At 39.8% G+C, this 16846-nt stretch overlaps 1 protein-coding gene across 5 annotated transcripts in view; it reads right to left on the reverse strand.

The window, feature by feature from the left end:
- Positions 1 to 16846, reverse strand: part of Pcdh15 (protocadherin related 15) — a 595973-nt gene that overhangs the window by 291311 nt on the left and 287816 nt on the right. For all 5 annotated transcript variants that reach the window (XM_075979991.1, XM_075979989.1, XM_075979992.1 and 2 more), the window contains exon 6: positions 9706 to 9825. In XM_075979991.1, coding sequence (XP_075836106.1) covers positions 9706 to 9825 — 120 coding nt within the window. The remainder of the gene's footprint in view (positions 1 to 9705; positions 9826 to 16846) is intronic.

Consider the following 16846-nt stretch of genomic DNA (forward strand, 5'->3'; position numbering starts at 1 on the left):
TGAGACAATTGAAATAAAATAATCTTGGATGCAGGTTAATGTGTTAGACTTTGCCGCCTGCCTGTGCCCTGAGCTTCTCCCAGCAGAAACATACAGGGAGAAGGACAGCTTCCAAGAATGTTCGGGATCCTTGCTCTGTTCATCATCCCTCACAGTTAAGTTCATTTAAGTCCCAGGAGAAGAGAACTTGACAGGTTAGGGTCTTAGTCTTCAAAGCCTTCTGTGACTCTAGTTTGCCTGTCACTGTGGAGAAGGGTTGATGATGACCTCAGGAACTTTGTCAATTCCCTCTATCTCCACCTCTGCAACCGATTATCAGGAACTTGTTTTGTGACTCTTTGTTGAGCAGCTTCTTCCATACAGATTAATGCACCAGCTTCTGCAAGGAGAGTCAGCCTAACAGGACCCAGGAAACCCATAAGAGTTTTAGAAGACTAAACACACACACATGCACGCACATGCACACACACACGTGTCAGATGCTTGACCTAAAAGCTTTCTCATCCCTGGACTCAGAATTCAAAGCTTAGCTTTTCCACTTCTTTGTGCTAGGAAGGTGAGGCTGTAAGTAAACTGACTAATGCAATCAAACCATGGTAATGCCATTTTTTTAAACGATGATTTTTGTTTGGTTTTATATGCCACTCAATCCTGGGCAAAACAGAAGACTTTCTCTTAATTAGAAAAAGTGATAAAGGAACAAATTCCCTCTCCTGTTTTTGGATGTTGTTAGATGAGACCTGAACCTCCACAGCCAATTAGTGAGCATTATTGGATTACTGAAACTATTTAGAAGTTGCTAACATGCTAACAAAGTCTGAGGAGAGTAAAATGTGGAGTCCAGGTTTTGTCTGTGAGGTTGGTTTTAGACATGTCCAGATGTTTGCTTCACCTTTGAGAGACAATGAATCATATTTTGGGTTGGACATCTTTAACTCTGGTTTCTAACTTCCACAACTGGAAGCCTCATGTTCCCTGGTGCTTTTTGTCTCTGCCTGTGTGTTGTGGTCTGCGGATCTTTCCATGTAGACTGTGGCTCCCTGTTCTTGCCATCTGCTCCTGTGTTTTTAAAACTGTCTGAGCAATTTGTTTCTCTGCATAGTTAAGTTTCTGATACCTTCCTCTTTGTCTTATTTCAGATTAAGAATTTGATGTGATGATATACTATTGCTCTTCACAAACAAAGGATTTGGTTTTTTGCTTATCTTACAGATTCTTAATGGCCCAAGACTGGGATAGCAACCCTTCTATCAATGTAACCAAATAATATATGTAATTTTTCCCAAATAGTTACTAACAGTTTTATTAAAATTTTGTAGACTTATTACAATGATGTTAGTAGCCACGTTATTACTGTTAAAAGGACTTTTCAATTGAATTTAATTTCTATAGCTTTATCTAACTATCACATATACAATATTTTTCCTTTTTGTTTTATATATTTTTGCATCTCAAAAAACAAAAGGGAAAGTATGTGCTTTATATAATCAAGCTAGGTTTGAGTGGCTGGGACACTTCTATACTGAGGTCAACAACTGTTTAATTAAACAAGTAGGTTTTTGAGTATAAATTTGTTTTCTAAATTTCTGAATTCTAACAAAAGTTTCAGAAACAAAATATAGGCTGTATATTCTGGACATTCTTTCCTATTTTTTGTTCCATTTAGAAGTATATTGGACTAAATCAGCTCTAAATAGATGTCACAATTAGTGAGATTTTGTAAGCAGACACTGTTTGTTTGAATTGTTACAAATGGGCTGTGAGGGAACTGGGAACACATATCCAGCTTCCCATGCCTGAGGAAGACAGAAGAGGTGGACATCACACCTCAGTTTCTGGTATCAACCAACCTGAGTGTTATGGAACTTCATGTGGCTCATCCAATGCTGATGGACATGGATAAGAATTTACTTGAGAAACAGTGAGCATGGAGGTGACAGGCGTGACCCCCATGGCACTTTGCTCAGAGGCTTGGCCCACAAAGAATTTTGGGGCAGAACAACACCGGATCCAAAGCAGTATTACATTTGTGAGGCAAAGCCACTGCCTCTCTGGCTGCTTTGGAGACTTCGTTGTAAGCACAAAAGATGTTTCTTTTCTGAGTGTTGGAAACTTCAATGTTTACCTCCCACTCTGTATTAAAGAAGAAAAGCTTGCTGCTGAAAAAAATCTATTATTTCCTCCTGGTTCAAAACATCTGCTCAGCGTTCACAGAGGAACACGCACAAGTACCTGGAAATGCAGTAACTTCACAGTTATCAGACAGGAGGTCATCCTCCATTTAAGATAGGTCAAACAATTATGTCACCACTCTAGACAGATACCAAGGTGGCAGGAAGGACAGGTAGAATTACCAGCCCATGTATACACAACTCCGCAACAAGGGAGGAAGAGGGTTACTGCTATTCTGGAAACTCTAGTCCCAAGGCTGACCCAACCTCACAAACTTAGATGTCATGGCAGCTGTGCTGGTATCTTCATAGAAACAGATGCTCTGGAAGCAGGAAGTAGCTAACCTTCCTCTATCCCCTGATTTAAAAACTCTGGCCATTTATTCATTCTAAAGATAAATAATGATTGTGTACAAAGCTCACACCTGTGCAATATTTAGAAATATTGTTCTATCTTCATTTGTATTTATGGTAAAAATACAGAAGGAACACCTCCACAAAGGCAGGGACACACACATGGACATAGGTCCCCTTGAGAGCCGCTGAGTGCAGATGTGCCTAGGAGGACCAGTAATTCAAGTGCTGTGGAAGGCAGATAATAGCTTGTCCCTCAGAAGCTCTTTCTCACAAACCTCACAAATGTTTTGAAAGCTCTTTACACACCTCAATGTGATCCTCCTTTCTGTTTCCATCTTCTTCTCCTCTCGTCCATATGATTTTTTCGGCTTTCCCCATTTGCTCATTTGGAGTATAGCTGACTTTATCATTGAGTCCCAATGGACATTATCAACTGGTTCCTACCCAGCCTGCATTCACTCTTTCCTGCATTTCTTAATAAGACAGGCCACTGCTGGGGGACAATGGTCTTTTATCCTGTCATTTGTATTATTTTTAATAAAACGCTGATTGGCCAGTAGCTAGGCAGGAAGTAGAGGCGGGGTGACAAGAACAGGAGAATTCTGGGAAGAGGAAGGCTCAGTCTGTAGTCATCACCCAGACCTAGAGGGACACAGATGAGAATGCCTCGCTGATGAAAGGAACCACGCCACGTGGCTAACACAGACAAAACTTATGGGTTAATATGTAAGAATTAATTAATAAGAAGCCTGAGCTAATAGGCCCACCAGTTTATGATTATATGTAGACCTCTGTGTATTTCTTTGGGACTGAACGAATGTGGGACCTGGTGGGACAGAAATCTCTGCCAACAGACCACTGCATGCCTTCAGCTGCTCTCAGTCTCTAGGTTGTGCCACTGCTGAGAGTTCTTCCTGACCAAATTCTCCAAGGAGAAAATAAGAAGACTTAACAAGATTTGCTGGTCTCTAGCTACTCAAAAGGGACTGACTAGAATTTAAGCAGACAATAAAATTTGGCCATTTATAGGAGGAATGGATACTAGTCAATTACACTGTCTCATAAAAAAGATATTCCTAAAGGTACAATAGTAGCAATCATATGTTTAAGGCTCACACAATAGGAGGGAAATCATGCCTGGTACTAGAAACCTAACCCACTACCTGGGTCTACTGGACCTCTGAGGAGAGCCTACAGGCATTGCTTTATTAGAGCAGGGTAATTGCTGTCTGTATTCGGAATACTCACCCCTACACTCACAGATAATTGAATGGAGAAATGGAATGGGGAAATGATTTTAAAATATTTTAGTTAAAATTTTAAAACATTATAAGAAGAAAGAAGGTATAGAAGAAAGCAGAAGAGTTCAAATATTTTTAAATGGCAACGTAGAAATAAAAAATAATCAAAGAGTAGCAAAAAGTACTGAAGGAGTTCCAGTTTCCTTAGAAGTAAGTTATTCTGAGTGAAGACTCCATACCAAAATTATTCTCACTAGTCTTGTGATTGCAGTCTTAGAGAAGTCTCAGCAGAGGCTCAAGTGAGCTGAGAAGAGGCACTGGAAGACACACATGGAGGAAAATCAAAGTGTGCTGTTTGAGGCCACAATTTTTGAGACCATAGGCTACTAGACTAGAAACGCATGATGTGACTCAGACTCATCTGAGACTTGGTGAGTATAGCCAATCTAGTCAACCATAAACGTTTACATGCATTTATTCTTGAACAAAATGACTCTGCCATAACACTGCATTCTTACTCTACTGACTGCTGGAGATGTCATAGAATGGTGGTGTCCTCATAGCATCTTCTTCTACTCAAAGCATCAGCATCCTTTTTCTTGTATATTAAGTAGCGAATGAGCATCTGTTGTGGGAATTCATTCAGCCAATACCCTTTTAGAGACCAGCCCATTAGGAAGTGGTCTGATGTACTATAAGCACAGACAGAAAGCATGCTCAACTCTTTTCCCCTTTGGTTTGGTTGGTAATTGGGGCTTGGTTGGCAGCTCCCAGTGCTCACAGAGCTTTCTTATTGTGAGTCTTCCCAATAAACATTTGTTATCCTTTATTATGGGCTCTCATGGACCTTCTTAATTATGCCTACTAACATCTCAGAGTTCAATATCTTTACTAAGTTTATTTCTATCACAAGGCATAGTCCAGGACAGATTTGAAGATTTAAAGTCTCTAGCTGCAATGCCAGTGGTGATCCAGCAGCTTACAGTCTATCATTGCAGATCTGCAGTGGAACTGGATAGGCTGAAGGAATGCTCAACTGCTCCAGGTTGTTCAAATTTTAAAAGATGCAGTCATTGCTGCTATCACACTATCTTTTAGGAAAAGCAGGGTGGTCCAAAAGCAAACACAAGGGATAGTACTCATTTACTAAAAACATGACTCCTGTGTTGCCCCATACACGTACACATCTCCATTAACTGGGAAGAGAAAGAAGCCAGGATATTCTAAATGTGTGTGTGTGTGTGTGTGTGTGTGTGTGTGAGAGAGAGAGAGAGAGAGAGAGGGAGAGAGAGAGAGAGAGAGAGAGAGAGAGAGAGAGAGAGAGAGAGAGAGGAGAATGGGGTATGTTTTCTCATTTTGTAATTGTGTTAGGAAAGACTGATATCAGCATTATACTGAGACTCTTCAAATCTGATGGAAATCCTTGAATATTCATCAACTAAAATATTGAGGTACCGATTTCAAGACCACAAATTTTATGAGGGTGAGGAAGAAAATACCAGAAAGAATCTAGAGAGAGAAGGAGAAATTGAGAGTTGACCCTGAACCCCACTTTCATGAAGCTCCCTACGAGCAGATCAACTAAGAAGAGGACAGACTGAAAGGGATGGGAGTTGTGCTCAATGGCAAACTTGCGTCTGGAGTTCAGATACCATGAGTAGAATCAAGGGTCTCTCTCCCGTGTAAGACTCACCATGCTCAGGATGGACTCCATAGCAACCTGACATGACTGAGAAGGAAATGCTAGCCTTTTGAAAGGGGAGACTCAAATAAACAGTATTATATTAATCACACAATTATTTATTCAATTATATAAATTGTCTATTATGACAGTTACTGTGCTAAACACATAAAATGCCCAAATATTTGGAATATATAAAATAAAAATTGGAAAATATTCTTTGTATTGTTTGAAAAGAATTAAGACCAATGAAATACAGAGCAATTTGATACAAAGAATACAATGCCCAAATTGTTTTTTAAATATAAAAACAGATCATAGAAATTGGGTAACGACAGGTTGGAATTGCGTGAAAGTGTAGTGGCCTTGAACATAGGTCAATGGATGATACAGTTTGTAAACAAAAGAGGAAAATACATAGAAAGTGAATGAACAGAGCCATGGACCCGTGGAACGCCATCAAAATGTCTGGCATTCCTGTAACTAGAGCCTCAGAGGAGAAAGAGTTTCAGGAAAGTCAGAGAAGCCAGGGTGTTAAAAAGACAATGGCTGATTTAATTTAGGAATGATACACACCCACGATGAAAATCATTCTAAAAGAAGTTAACTCTAAAGGAACACCTGAAATGCAAAAATGTCATGTCATTAAGCACTGAAATTAAATGAGAAAAAAAAACCTGAAGGTATATTTATAGGTAAATGACACAGCACATGCTGGAAACACAACTAAGTATGTGCCCACTCCTCTTATCAGAAGCACCAGGAGGAGTGATGTATGTGGTTAAAAGACTTGTGTGACGCCATTACACTGTGCTGATGCACAGGATGGAGAGGTTGACCTAAGGTGGGAAGGAATGGACTTTGCATGGATAGTCAGTGCCTCAGAGGTAGGATTGGTCCAGCCCAACATCAGAAGATGCTGATATAATGAAACTCACAATTTCTCGAGAAGGTCAACAAAAACAAAAACATATTTTGCTATGAAGTTTCATAATATTTCCACTTTGGCTCAAAAATGGCTGAAGAGGCTGTGTGAACAAATTCGTGAGAGTGTGAGTTGGATTAGTTTTCATTTCACAAAGATCTGACTCAAGGATTAAAAGTCTGACTTGAGGCACCAAGTGAAAGAAAACAAGTCAATTTGTCTTTTTTATCCTGTGCTGTATAGCATGAGACTAGTTTGAAATTATAGCTGTTTGGACATTAGGAATAAGTAGAATGTTATGATATTTATTAATTGCTATAGGAGTCACAGCACCAGGAAATAAAATCACAAGGCAGCTGTGTCATAAAAACGCAACACAATACAACTAGAGCTGAAGTCAACGCTAAATGTCTAGGATGCCAAAAGGTAGGTTCCCTACAGCGTGTCCTGTGCAACCTGGGAGAAATCTCAGTGAGTAAAATGCTTGGGTAAAAGTGTGAAGGACTGAGTTCAAATCCCCAGAACCTGTGGAAAGTCAGATGCAGCAACATAGGCTTGTAACCCTCATGTGCCCACAGCGAGCTGGAAGGGAGAGATAGAATGACTTGGAGCTGCAGGACTAGCTTCCTGATGTACATGACGGTGATAGGAGACATTGCCTTAGACATGGTAGGAAGTGAGGCTCCCCACCCACGGTTCCCTCCCAATATCCACATGAGCACCACGGAACACTTGTGCCTATGTGGACACAAATGTACATACACAAACACCCCCCCCCCACACACACACACCCTAACTAACACAGTATATCAAGTTCAGAAGTTCAGAGTTTTCACAATATCTTAATAATTTGCCCCAGTGAACAAGATCTCGAACCAGGCACCTTCTGCAGTTACTGACAATAGTAGGGCTGCCGATGGTAAAATTCGCATTTCCTTGTAAGTTTGAACTCTGTAACTGAATGGCTTATCCATCTGGAGGTTGTAAGAGACACATAATTGATCATAGTAGCAGAACAGCTAATCCCTGAAAGGCAAAGCAGTCAAAGTGGAGATTTTCACTGTGAGGAAAGGACTCGGCCTCACAGAACTTCTGAAGGTCAGCTTCTAGGTAACTCACAGCTGTCTCAAGATGCAAATAAACCTTGGATTTTTTTTCAATGCAATAAATATTTCTTTAAAATTCATGGGTTGGCTCTTTATTGCTTTCTGTGTTCTGTTTGTACAGCTTGATGCCAAAGACTAGGGAAAGATGGTTAAGTTGGGTGAGAGTCATGCATATGGAGTTATTTAGGAAAACCCACAGAAGAAACCCACGAATGGCTTGGAAAAGCCATGTGCATGTGGTCACTGGTCTTCCTACCACTGAAGGGAAGGAGTTGTTCCCGCCCTTGACTGCTCAGGTTCATGCTCCTTATGTCATTTCTCACGCAACGCTTCACAGCACCGATCACTGCCAGGGAACCCTCTCTTTCTCATCACCTGGCTTCTTGCCCTGTGCTACACACCGGTTCAGAGGCTCCTTTTAAGGGGAAACAAAGACAAACTCCACATTTTCGAAGCTTTCTTTGACCTTATTATTTTCCTAAGATTTTTTAAAAATTGTATTTAGCTTTCAACACAGGTCATCAACACCCACCTCATTAGCACATAGTGAAAAGCCCACGCCTCTGAAATGAACATTTGGATTCTGAAGTGTCAGGAAGTTACTTTCAACTCTGGACCTGGTTTTCTCTCCTGAACTACCTGACCTGAGAGAAGAAAGCCCTCAGGGAAGATATCCCCAAATAGTTATTCAGTACCAACTGGTCAGCTCTGAAGTCATATATGTGCAAGTAACATTATACAGACTGAAGGACTGAGCAGATTGTATTTATAGTTAGAAATATAAATATACATGTGTGTGTACAGCTGTGTGTAACAAGAATTATAAAGGGGGCATGAATTTGAGAGAGAACAGGGTAGAGAAATGGGTGGGATGGGACAGAAAAAAGGGAAGGAAAAATTGTGCATTATATTTTAATCTCAAAACACTTAAAATATTTTTTAAATGAAAAGATGTGTACACTCAGTGTGTGTCATTCATTTAATTTACATAATCAATGACAGTTGAAGCTAAATTTGAGTCTGCATTCTGCAAGCCAAAGGACTTATTCCTGTTTCTTCTTATTTGCACAAAGCTATGGAAGGAGTGAAGGTCTGAGCAATGGGGATGTTACATTAACTGTGCTTTGTTTTATATTTTTAATACGATTAGGAAGAAGAAGTGTGACATCAGCAAACTCACATGAGAAGCAGTTTTTACTCTTTTTAGGAAAACCTAGAATAATCCAGAAGCTGCCTTGGGAGTTATGAAGAAGTACTCTGGTTGGGTTTTTCTTTCCTTTCTTGCTTTTCCCTCTTTCTTTTCTTTTTATTGAAAATATATTCTTCTCTCATACAATATACACTGACAACAACTTCCCCTCCCTCCACGCCCCCAGATTCACTTTCTCTATTTTCCTTAAGGAAGGAGCATGCCTCTAAGGAACAACAACTAAACATAACTAAACAAGAGAAGGCAAAACTATCCTACGGAGACTGAACAAGGTAATCCAATCGGAGGAAAAGAACCCCAAGAGCAGACAAAAGAGTCAGAGACACACCCACTCCCACTGTCAGGAGATGACCCAAACACCAAACCAACAACCACAACATACATGTAGTGAACCTAGCACAGTCCCACACAGCCCCAGATTTGCCACTTCAACCCCCAGGAGCCCACGTGAGCCCTGCTGTGTTGATGCTGTATGCCATGCTCTCCCAGCCTTTTCAGTTAAAGATTTCTGACATAATGTACAATTCACTAGAAACAAATCATTTCATGACTTAAGCTACTAGAAAACCAACACACATATCCTCTGGTCTAAAACAAACAAACTGAGCCTACCCACAAACCACAGAGGCCATTGCTAGAAGTTGTGCCTTGTTCTCCATAGGATCCATAGTAGCACAGAAGGGCATTAGGGCCATTGTATGCCAGAAACACTACCTGTGTTTGCCAGGTATGATGGCAGCAGCAAAATTATCTGCATGCCTTCCAAGCTGGGCCCCATCTGGTCTGTTGTTGCTCTATGCTGCCACTTGTGGTTCATTTAGAATGTTCTGGAGTTCAGTGTAATGGAAATTTAGTAAAAAAAAAAAAAGGTGCATTATATTTATTTTCAAAACAAGTTTTATAAAATATTCATCAATATTAAGAATAGGGCAACTCAGGGATAACTTAATAACTGTATCAGATGAAAGAACTCCCCATGACATGCCTGCCCACAAACAGAAAATGAGAACCTACCGGATCTTCTGGGTTGTACTGAATGACATACTCTATCTGTCCATTCGGGCCATCATCGATGTCTGTAGCTCCATTGTCTCCTGAAAACCCCGTGAATATTGTGGTGCCAACTGGAGTGAGCTGAAAAGAGAAAAGAAAGAAACGCGGTCTGTTCTCCTTTGATCATCTGTACAAATCTTCCAGCTTAAAAGCCATCTCTGTATTACACAGAGGATGAGAGAAGTCAGCTGCTCAAGCCACAGACGCATAGTACTAAGAATAAATAGGTAAATCTGTGCGGTCCTCACACAAGAGACTTTAAGTGTGTCAAGTCTGCAACATTAGGAAAGTGATGGGATAGAGAGACAGAAAGTTGAAAAGCACACTTGGACCTTTTTGAGTCCATTAGCATCTCAGCACCTGTGGAGAAAAATGTATCTGTTTTCTTTTGTAGAAACATTAAGGCATTAAATTATTCGCAAGCTAGAACTTTAATTGGGTTTGGGGATTTTATTTTAAAACAAAGAATCATTTCAGAGAGTCATAAAATCCAGGTTGGTAATGCATGCAGAAGGTAGGTTAACAAATATCTAATCTCATGCCCAAATCTAGTCTTCGAGCATAAGCCTTCCCTTCTATTTCTCTGGCTATCTTAAAAATAAAACACTTAATGACACCGACCTTAAACTACTCCAAAGAGAAGTGTATTCATTTATTTTTGCAACTTTAGTGTTACCACAGATATTAATGTTATTTATTTATGAATTTTTCTAATTCTGATTCAGGATTTGGTGTTATACATATCATCAATGACAGATTACATTTGGTCAAACTTATTTTTTTATTTTAGAAATTCAAGCAGAAATACCATTCTACAAGCAATTTTATTAGTTTATATCTGGAAGGAAGAGGAGAAACAATAGCTTACTGTATGAACAGAGAAGGGGGATATGATTGTTATATTGGTACATGGGAGATGTCAGTGTTAGAAGGGGATGTAAGCCCTTGAAAACTAAATTGAGAGCTGCAGCATAACAGAAGACTTGGCCATTTTATTCCCTTCACGCGACCGTCTCTGTTCATACTTAGAGTAAGAAATCAATTGATCTCCAGCTTGGGAAATGTTTACAGTTTGGGTTTCTCAGTGTGGAGGAAGGCAGGCTTGGGCACAGCCATGCAATCACAGAGCTCAGCATTGTACCGATGAGTGAGCTTGGCTCTGTTTCCTGATTGTGTGTTTATAGCAAACATCTTAGTGCAGATGGCTCCTGCTCATTTTTACTGTTCCAGCACACTAACGTGAACACATGTGCATTCACAAATGCGGGAGTGGCGTTCCGTTCCCCGTCATCTGCTGATGACAGACCTGTCCAGCAAAGGTTTGAAGCTGATAGAAGAGCACTATCTGGCAACAACGTGTGGAGGCTCTCGGTGACCATTGTGCCAATTGAAATCTGCAGTAAATGCAAATGAATGGAATGAGATGGGGAGAGACAAAATTTTTAAAAGTTAGTAACGTTAGGGCTAGGAAGATGGCTCAATGATTAGTTAGCTTGCCTTTCAAGCAAGAGGACCAGGCCTTGGATACTCACAGCCGAGGCAAATACTCTGCAGGTGTTACAGCAGCCTCTGATTCCAGTCCCAGAAGGCAAAGGAGGGGATCCCAGTAACAAGCAGACTAAAGAAATATTCTAGGTGATTTCAGGGTATGCTTGAAGGAGTCTACCTCCCAGACTAGGTGATTTCTGGATTTGATTGAGGGAGTCTGCCACAAAGAATATTGTAGAGAACCATCCAAGAAGATTGTGGACTCTAGCTTCAGGTCTCCACAGGCACATTCACTTGTATGCGTGTGCATGTACACACGCACATCCATACACACACACACACACACACACACACACACACACACACACACCATATTCATACACATGAAAAGAAGAAAAAGACAAAAATAAATGTAAAAATAGTAGACTTCAACAATATTTCTTGGTATTTATTCCCATCAGAAATTGCTTGTATATTTGTACTTACATGGCTGTGTACATGTGGCCTGTAGGTGTGAGTATACAAGCATATACCCAAGATGTATGTCTGCGCTAGAAACATGCTCGTAAACTTGCCTGTGCACATGCACCAACCACATAGGTGTGAATGTATAAGCATATCTTCATGTGAGCATTTCTTACTGATGCACAATCAATGCTACGTTTTAAACTCCTGAGTATCCTGTGGGTGCGGGACCCCCAAGATGCCTGCTCTTGCCAGACATAGTAGCGGATGTCCTTAATCCCAGCACTGGGGAGGCAGAGGCAGGTGGATCTCTGTGAGTTCGAGGCCAGTCTGGTCTACAGAGCGAGTTCCAGGACAGTTAAGGTTACACAGAGAAACCCTGCCTCCAACAACAAACAAAACCAAACAGCAACAAAGACTGCTTGCTCTTTTGTATACTATACTGTGTGGTAGTCATCATTTTGGGGCACATGTGTTATACAAGTAAGTAGGTTCTCTATCTTTTATATTTCAATATGCCATACTTAAATTTGGTTTTTGAAGAGCCCTATATACAGTAAGACCAGCCTGGGAAATGCCTGAGGGCGCCATTTACTTATGGAATTAGTGTCTTTCCTCACAAATCATTTACACAGCTATCTGAAGGTTCATAAACTATACAGATTAATCAAAGATCAAAAGGGTAGAAAATCACTACCCAGCAAGTAAAATAGTTTATGAAGTTTTTTTTTGTTTTTGTTTTTTTTTTTTTGGATTTTCGAGACAGGGTTTCTTCGTAGCTTTTTTATTTATTTATTTTTTTTGGTTCCTGTACTGGAACTAGCTCTTGTAGTCCAGGCTGGCCTTGAACTCACAGAGATCCGCCTGCCTCTGCCTCCCGAGTGCTGGGATTAAAGGCGTGCGCCACTACCGCCCGGCTGTTTATGAAGTTTTAATGGTGAAAAAGTCCCTGGCATAAATAAATGATAAATACCTCAGGAGACAGGCAAGTTTAGGCTGGTAGAAATGTTATGTCCTTGGTACCTGTGTGCAAAATTTGGCTAGGAGTACATCAATAGGAACAATTTTTTTAATACATAAGTTATTTATTTAATTAAAAAGATCATTGTTTCCATATTCTATGGCTGATGGGAGACTTTGTTTTGATTTGTAAAGTTTATTTTTTCTTAAAAGTTAAGCAATCGCCTTATTTAATGAACACTAAGAAGCATTAGAATGTAAATATATTCCTAGCTATTATGTTTATTGTGTAGATGTTATATGACACACATCTCCTTTTGCCAACTGAATCTTGATTAAGAGTCTCAAAGAGAATATTTACCTTTACTAATCTCACTTGATTTCCCCCAGAGTGCCATAGTGTTCATTGTTTGATTTATACTTTCATGCACTTGCTATTTTATTATATGTGCATCTTAAGTTGCATAAAATTACGAAGGATGAAGAATTAACAAATAATAACTTTGGAGCCCTGAGCAATATAGGATCAGTCTGTAAGTCTCTGCATTAACACTTTTATCTGGCTAGCCAAAATAAAATCTTTCTTACCCACTTCTCTATAGAGAAATTTAATATGAGCCGGGCAGTGGTGGCACATGCCTATAACCCCAGTACTTGGGAGACAGAGACAGGAGGGTCTCTGTGAGTTCAAGGCCTGCCTGGTCTGCATAGCAAGTTTCAGGATGGACCCAAAGCTAAAGAGAAACCCCGTCTTAGAAAACAAACCATACAAAAAGTTTGAATTTGTAATTTTGATTCGCTAACATAGTAACAACGCAAGCCATGTCTGAATGAAGCTGATGTCGCATCCACATTTTCCCTGCGAGCCTCATTCTGTCTCCTTTCACTTGGGGACAGTGGGAAGCATATGACAACAGTTAACAGACATTTTAAACAGCAAAACCACGAACAAATCATCAAGAAATCCTAGCTACTAGACCATCAGGGACATAGGTAGAGCTCAATAAAAATCAATTAAAAGAAAGAATAATAAAAAAAATCAAGAAATGTGGAAAAAAGTCACACTCAGTGAACTGTAAAGACAATTGCATGTAGCATGAGAGGAAGTAGAAGACGCAGAGGCCTGTGCATGCATGAGTCCCTTCCTGGTGTAGCATTTTCCCTCTCCAGCCCCTCCCTCAGCACACCACCATCTGCAAACGCACAAGTCAAGTCCAGTGAGAATTGTTTGCCTGCTGTCTTAGTTCTGGTTTCTCCTGCTGTGAAAGAGACGCCATAACCAAAAAGCAAGTTGGGGAAGAAAGGGGTTTATTCGACTTACACATTAGCATTGCTGTTCATCACTGAAGGAAGTTAGGGAACGAATTCAAACAGGTTAGATCCCCTGAACTAGGAGCTGATGCAGAAACCATGGAGGGGTACTGCTCACTGGTTTGCTTCTTGTGGCTTCTCAGCCTGGTTTATTATAGAACACAGAACCACCAGCCCAAGGATGGTACCACCCACCATGAGCTGGATCCTTTTTTATTGATCACTAAATGAGAAAGTGCCTTACAGATAGATCTCATGGAAGCATTTCCTCACCTGAGGTTCCTTCCTCTCTGATGACTCTAGCTTGTTTCCAATGACACACAAAACCAGCCAATATGTCTTTTATCTGGAAACTCTATTTTTCCATTTGGCACCCCTTTCCCTCCATCCCACTATGATCTGCAAACTCAGAAGCCTAGTTCCAGACAAGGAGCCCATGAATTTTCTTTGTTCCTGGATAAACTTTGCTGGCTAAGTTGATCTCTGCATTCCCCCCCTTTCCCCATCCTCCATGTTTTCCCTGCCTGTGACCATCTCCACACAGGCCCAGGTCCAGTTCCGTGGCATCTTTGACTGGTAAGACACTCCTTTTCTCTCCCATTTCTCCCTTTGCCAATGCCATCTCTGCACCCACAGACCTAGCTCCAGACTCCTGGCTTGGGAGTCATCTTTGCCTGGGCCGGCCAAACAGCTCATCCACTAGCATTATATGACCTAGTTTAGGTCACTCCGCTCATGCACTGGCCTATTCTAAGGAAAGCCAGATTACCATATCAGAAATACAACCAAAGAAATAAGTTCACATGCCCAGGTCACACTACAAAAATAATGTGACCAAAAGTACACCCAATTTTATAAAAAGCATAGCAATGGAATTAAAGACACAGATTCACAGATAACAACAGTAGGTGACTTCAACATCCCAGTTGATATTTCTCCAGTAGATATGTCATCTGGATGAAACATAAAGAGAAACATCTTATATCAAATGGACCTTGCAAGTATTTACCAAATGCTCCACCCAACGCCAAAGAACATACATTCTATTTAGCAACACACAGAAGCATCTCTAAAATCTACCACATCCTGAGACAGCAAACAGACATGACAACAAACATAGTAAAGAGAGGAAAACATAAGTACATCCATATGTATTGTCTAAACATTATGTAAGAAAACTTAAAATCAACACCCAACAAAAGCCCGTTAAGTATAAACTCATAGAGATTAAACAACACATTACTAAATGGTAAATGACTCAAAGAAGAAGCCATGAGAGAAATAAAAACATTCCTGAAACTAAATAAAATTGAAAACACAACCAACAAAAACAATGACAAACCTCTGGAAAATATTAAAATAAGATCTAAGGGGGACATTTATAGCTCTAAATGCCTACATTAAAAATCAGAAAAAGAACAAATAAATGGCTCAGTGATTACAATACAAGGACTTGGAAAAACAAAAACAAATCAAACCCAAACCAGACAGATGGCAAGAAATAATAAAAACTCAAGCAGAATTTAATGAAATAGAAACAAACAAACAAAACACAAAGAATCAACAGTTCTAAGAATTGGGTCTTTGAGAAGATAGACAGGAACAAGACCCTCACCCCAACTAAGCAAAGGAAGGAAATGGAGTATCCTAATTAGTAGAATCAGAAATGATCAGGGAAACATTGCAGAAGACACCAAGGAAATTCAGAATATTATAAGGCAGTTGTTCTCAATCTGTAGGACCAACCTCGAGAATCTACGCAACCCAAAGGGGTTGCATATCAGGTGTCTACATTATGATTCATGACAGTAGCAAAATTATAGTTATGAACTAATAACAAAATAATTTTATGGTTGGGGGGTCACCACCACAGAAGAAGCTGTATTAAAGAGTTGCAGCGTAAGGACAGTTGAGGGCCATTGGTACGAGGGAATACTATAAAAATCTATGCTTCATTATGGTGAAAATCTAAAACAAATGGATGAATTTCTTATTTCATTCAAACTACCAAAGTTAGACCAAGAAGAGCCCATCAACCTAAACAGATCCAAAAAGATTATTGCAGAGAGAAATCTCCTTGATACTGATATGAACAATTTTTAAATTTTTATGATACCAAAACTGGTAAAACAACAAAAATAGGTGAATGAGTTTATATGAAAATAACGTTATGAATGACCAATGAAGCAGAATAATGAGCTCTGAAATAAACGTACATATTTATTGTCAAGTAAGTTTTGAGTATGGTACCAAAAATACCCGTTGGGGTAGAAAACTTTGGGGTAGAAAGTAAAAAAAAAAATTGGGGTAGAAAATGTTTCCTGTATAAATGATGTTGGAACACTGGATGTATCTCTCTCTCTCTCTCTCTCTCTCTCTCTCTCTCTCTCTCTCTCTCTCTCTCTCTGTGTGTGTGTGTGTGTGTAGCAGAGAATGCAAACCAGAGGTTTAGCTGTAAGACCTAGAATGAGGGATCCAATGAATCCCTTGCAGTTTCACATAGATGATTTGAAACTCATCATTCTCCCTACAAATTTCAAAATTGGCCTGAGGTACTTAGAAGGGACAGTTTGGATCTGTAGTTCAACTGCTTTCCAAAGAACAAATACATCAATCAATACATTTGCTGATTCAATAAGATATGGTGTCATTCCTTTCCTAATTTATCTAAGATAAGGAAATTTATAACATGACAGGAAAAAATTAAATGAATGTTCATAGGCTCAGGAACAGAAGAAAAAGAACTAAGTCAGAAGGAAGGCTTACTCTTCCAAAATTCAAGATTTCAGTTGGAGATGCTGAGTCACTTGCTTCAGAAAAAACACTGGCAGAAAAAGCCTCACAGAGAGTTCTCTGAACCATACAAGAGCATTTCAGA

The sequence above is a fragment of the Microtus pennsylvanicus genome, chromosome 7 (assembly GCF_037038515.1).
Source record: "Microtus pennsylvanicus isolate mMicPen1 chromosome 7, mMicPen1.hap1, whole genome shotgun sequence".
Classification (NCBI taxonomy): domain Eukaryota; kingdom Metazoa; phylum Chordata; class Mammalia; order Rodentia; family Cricetidae; genus Microtus; species Microtus pennsylvanicus.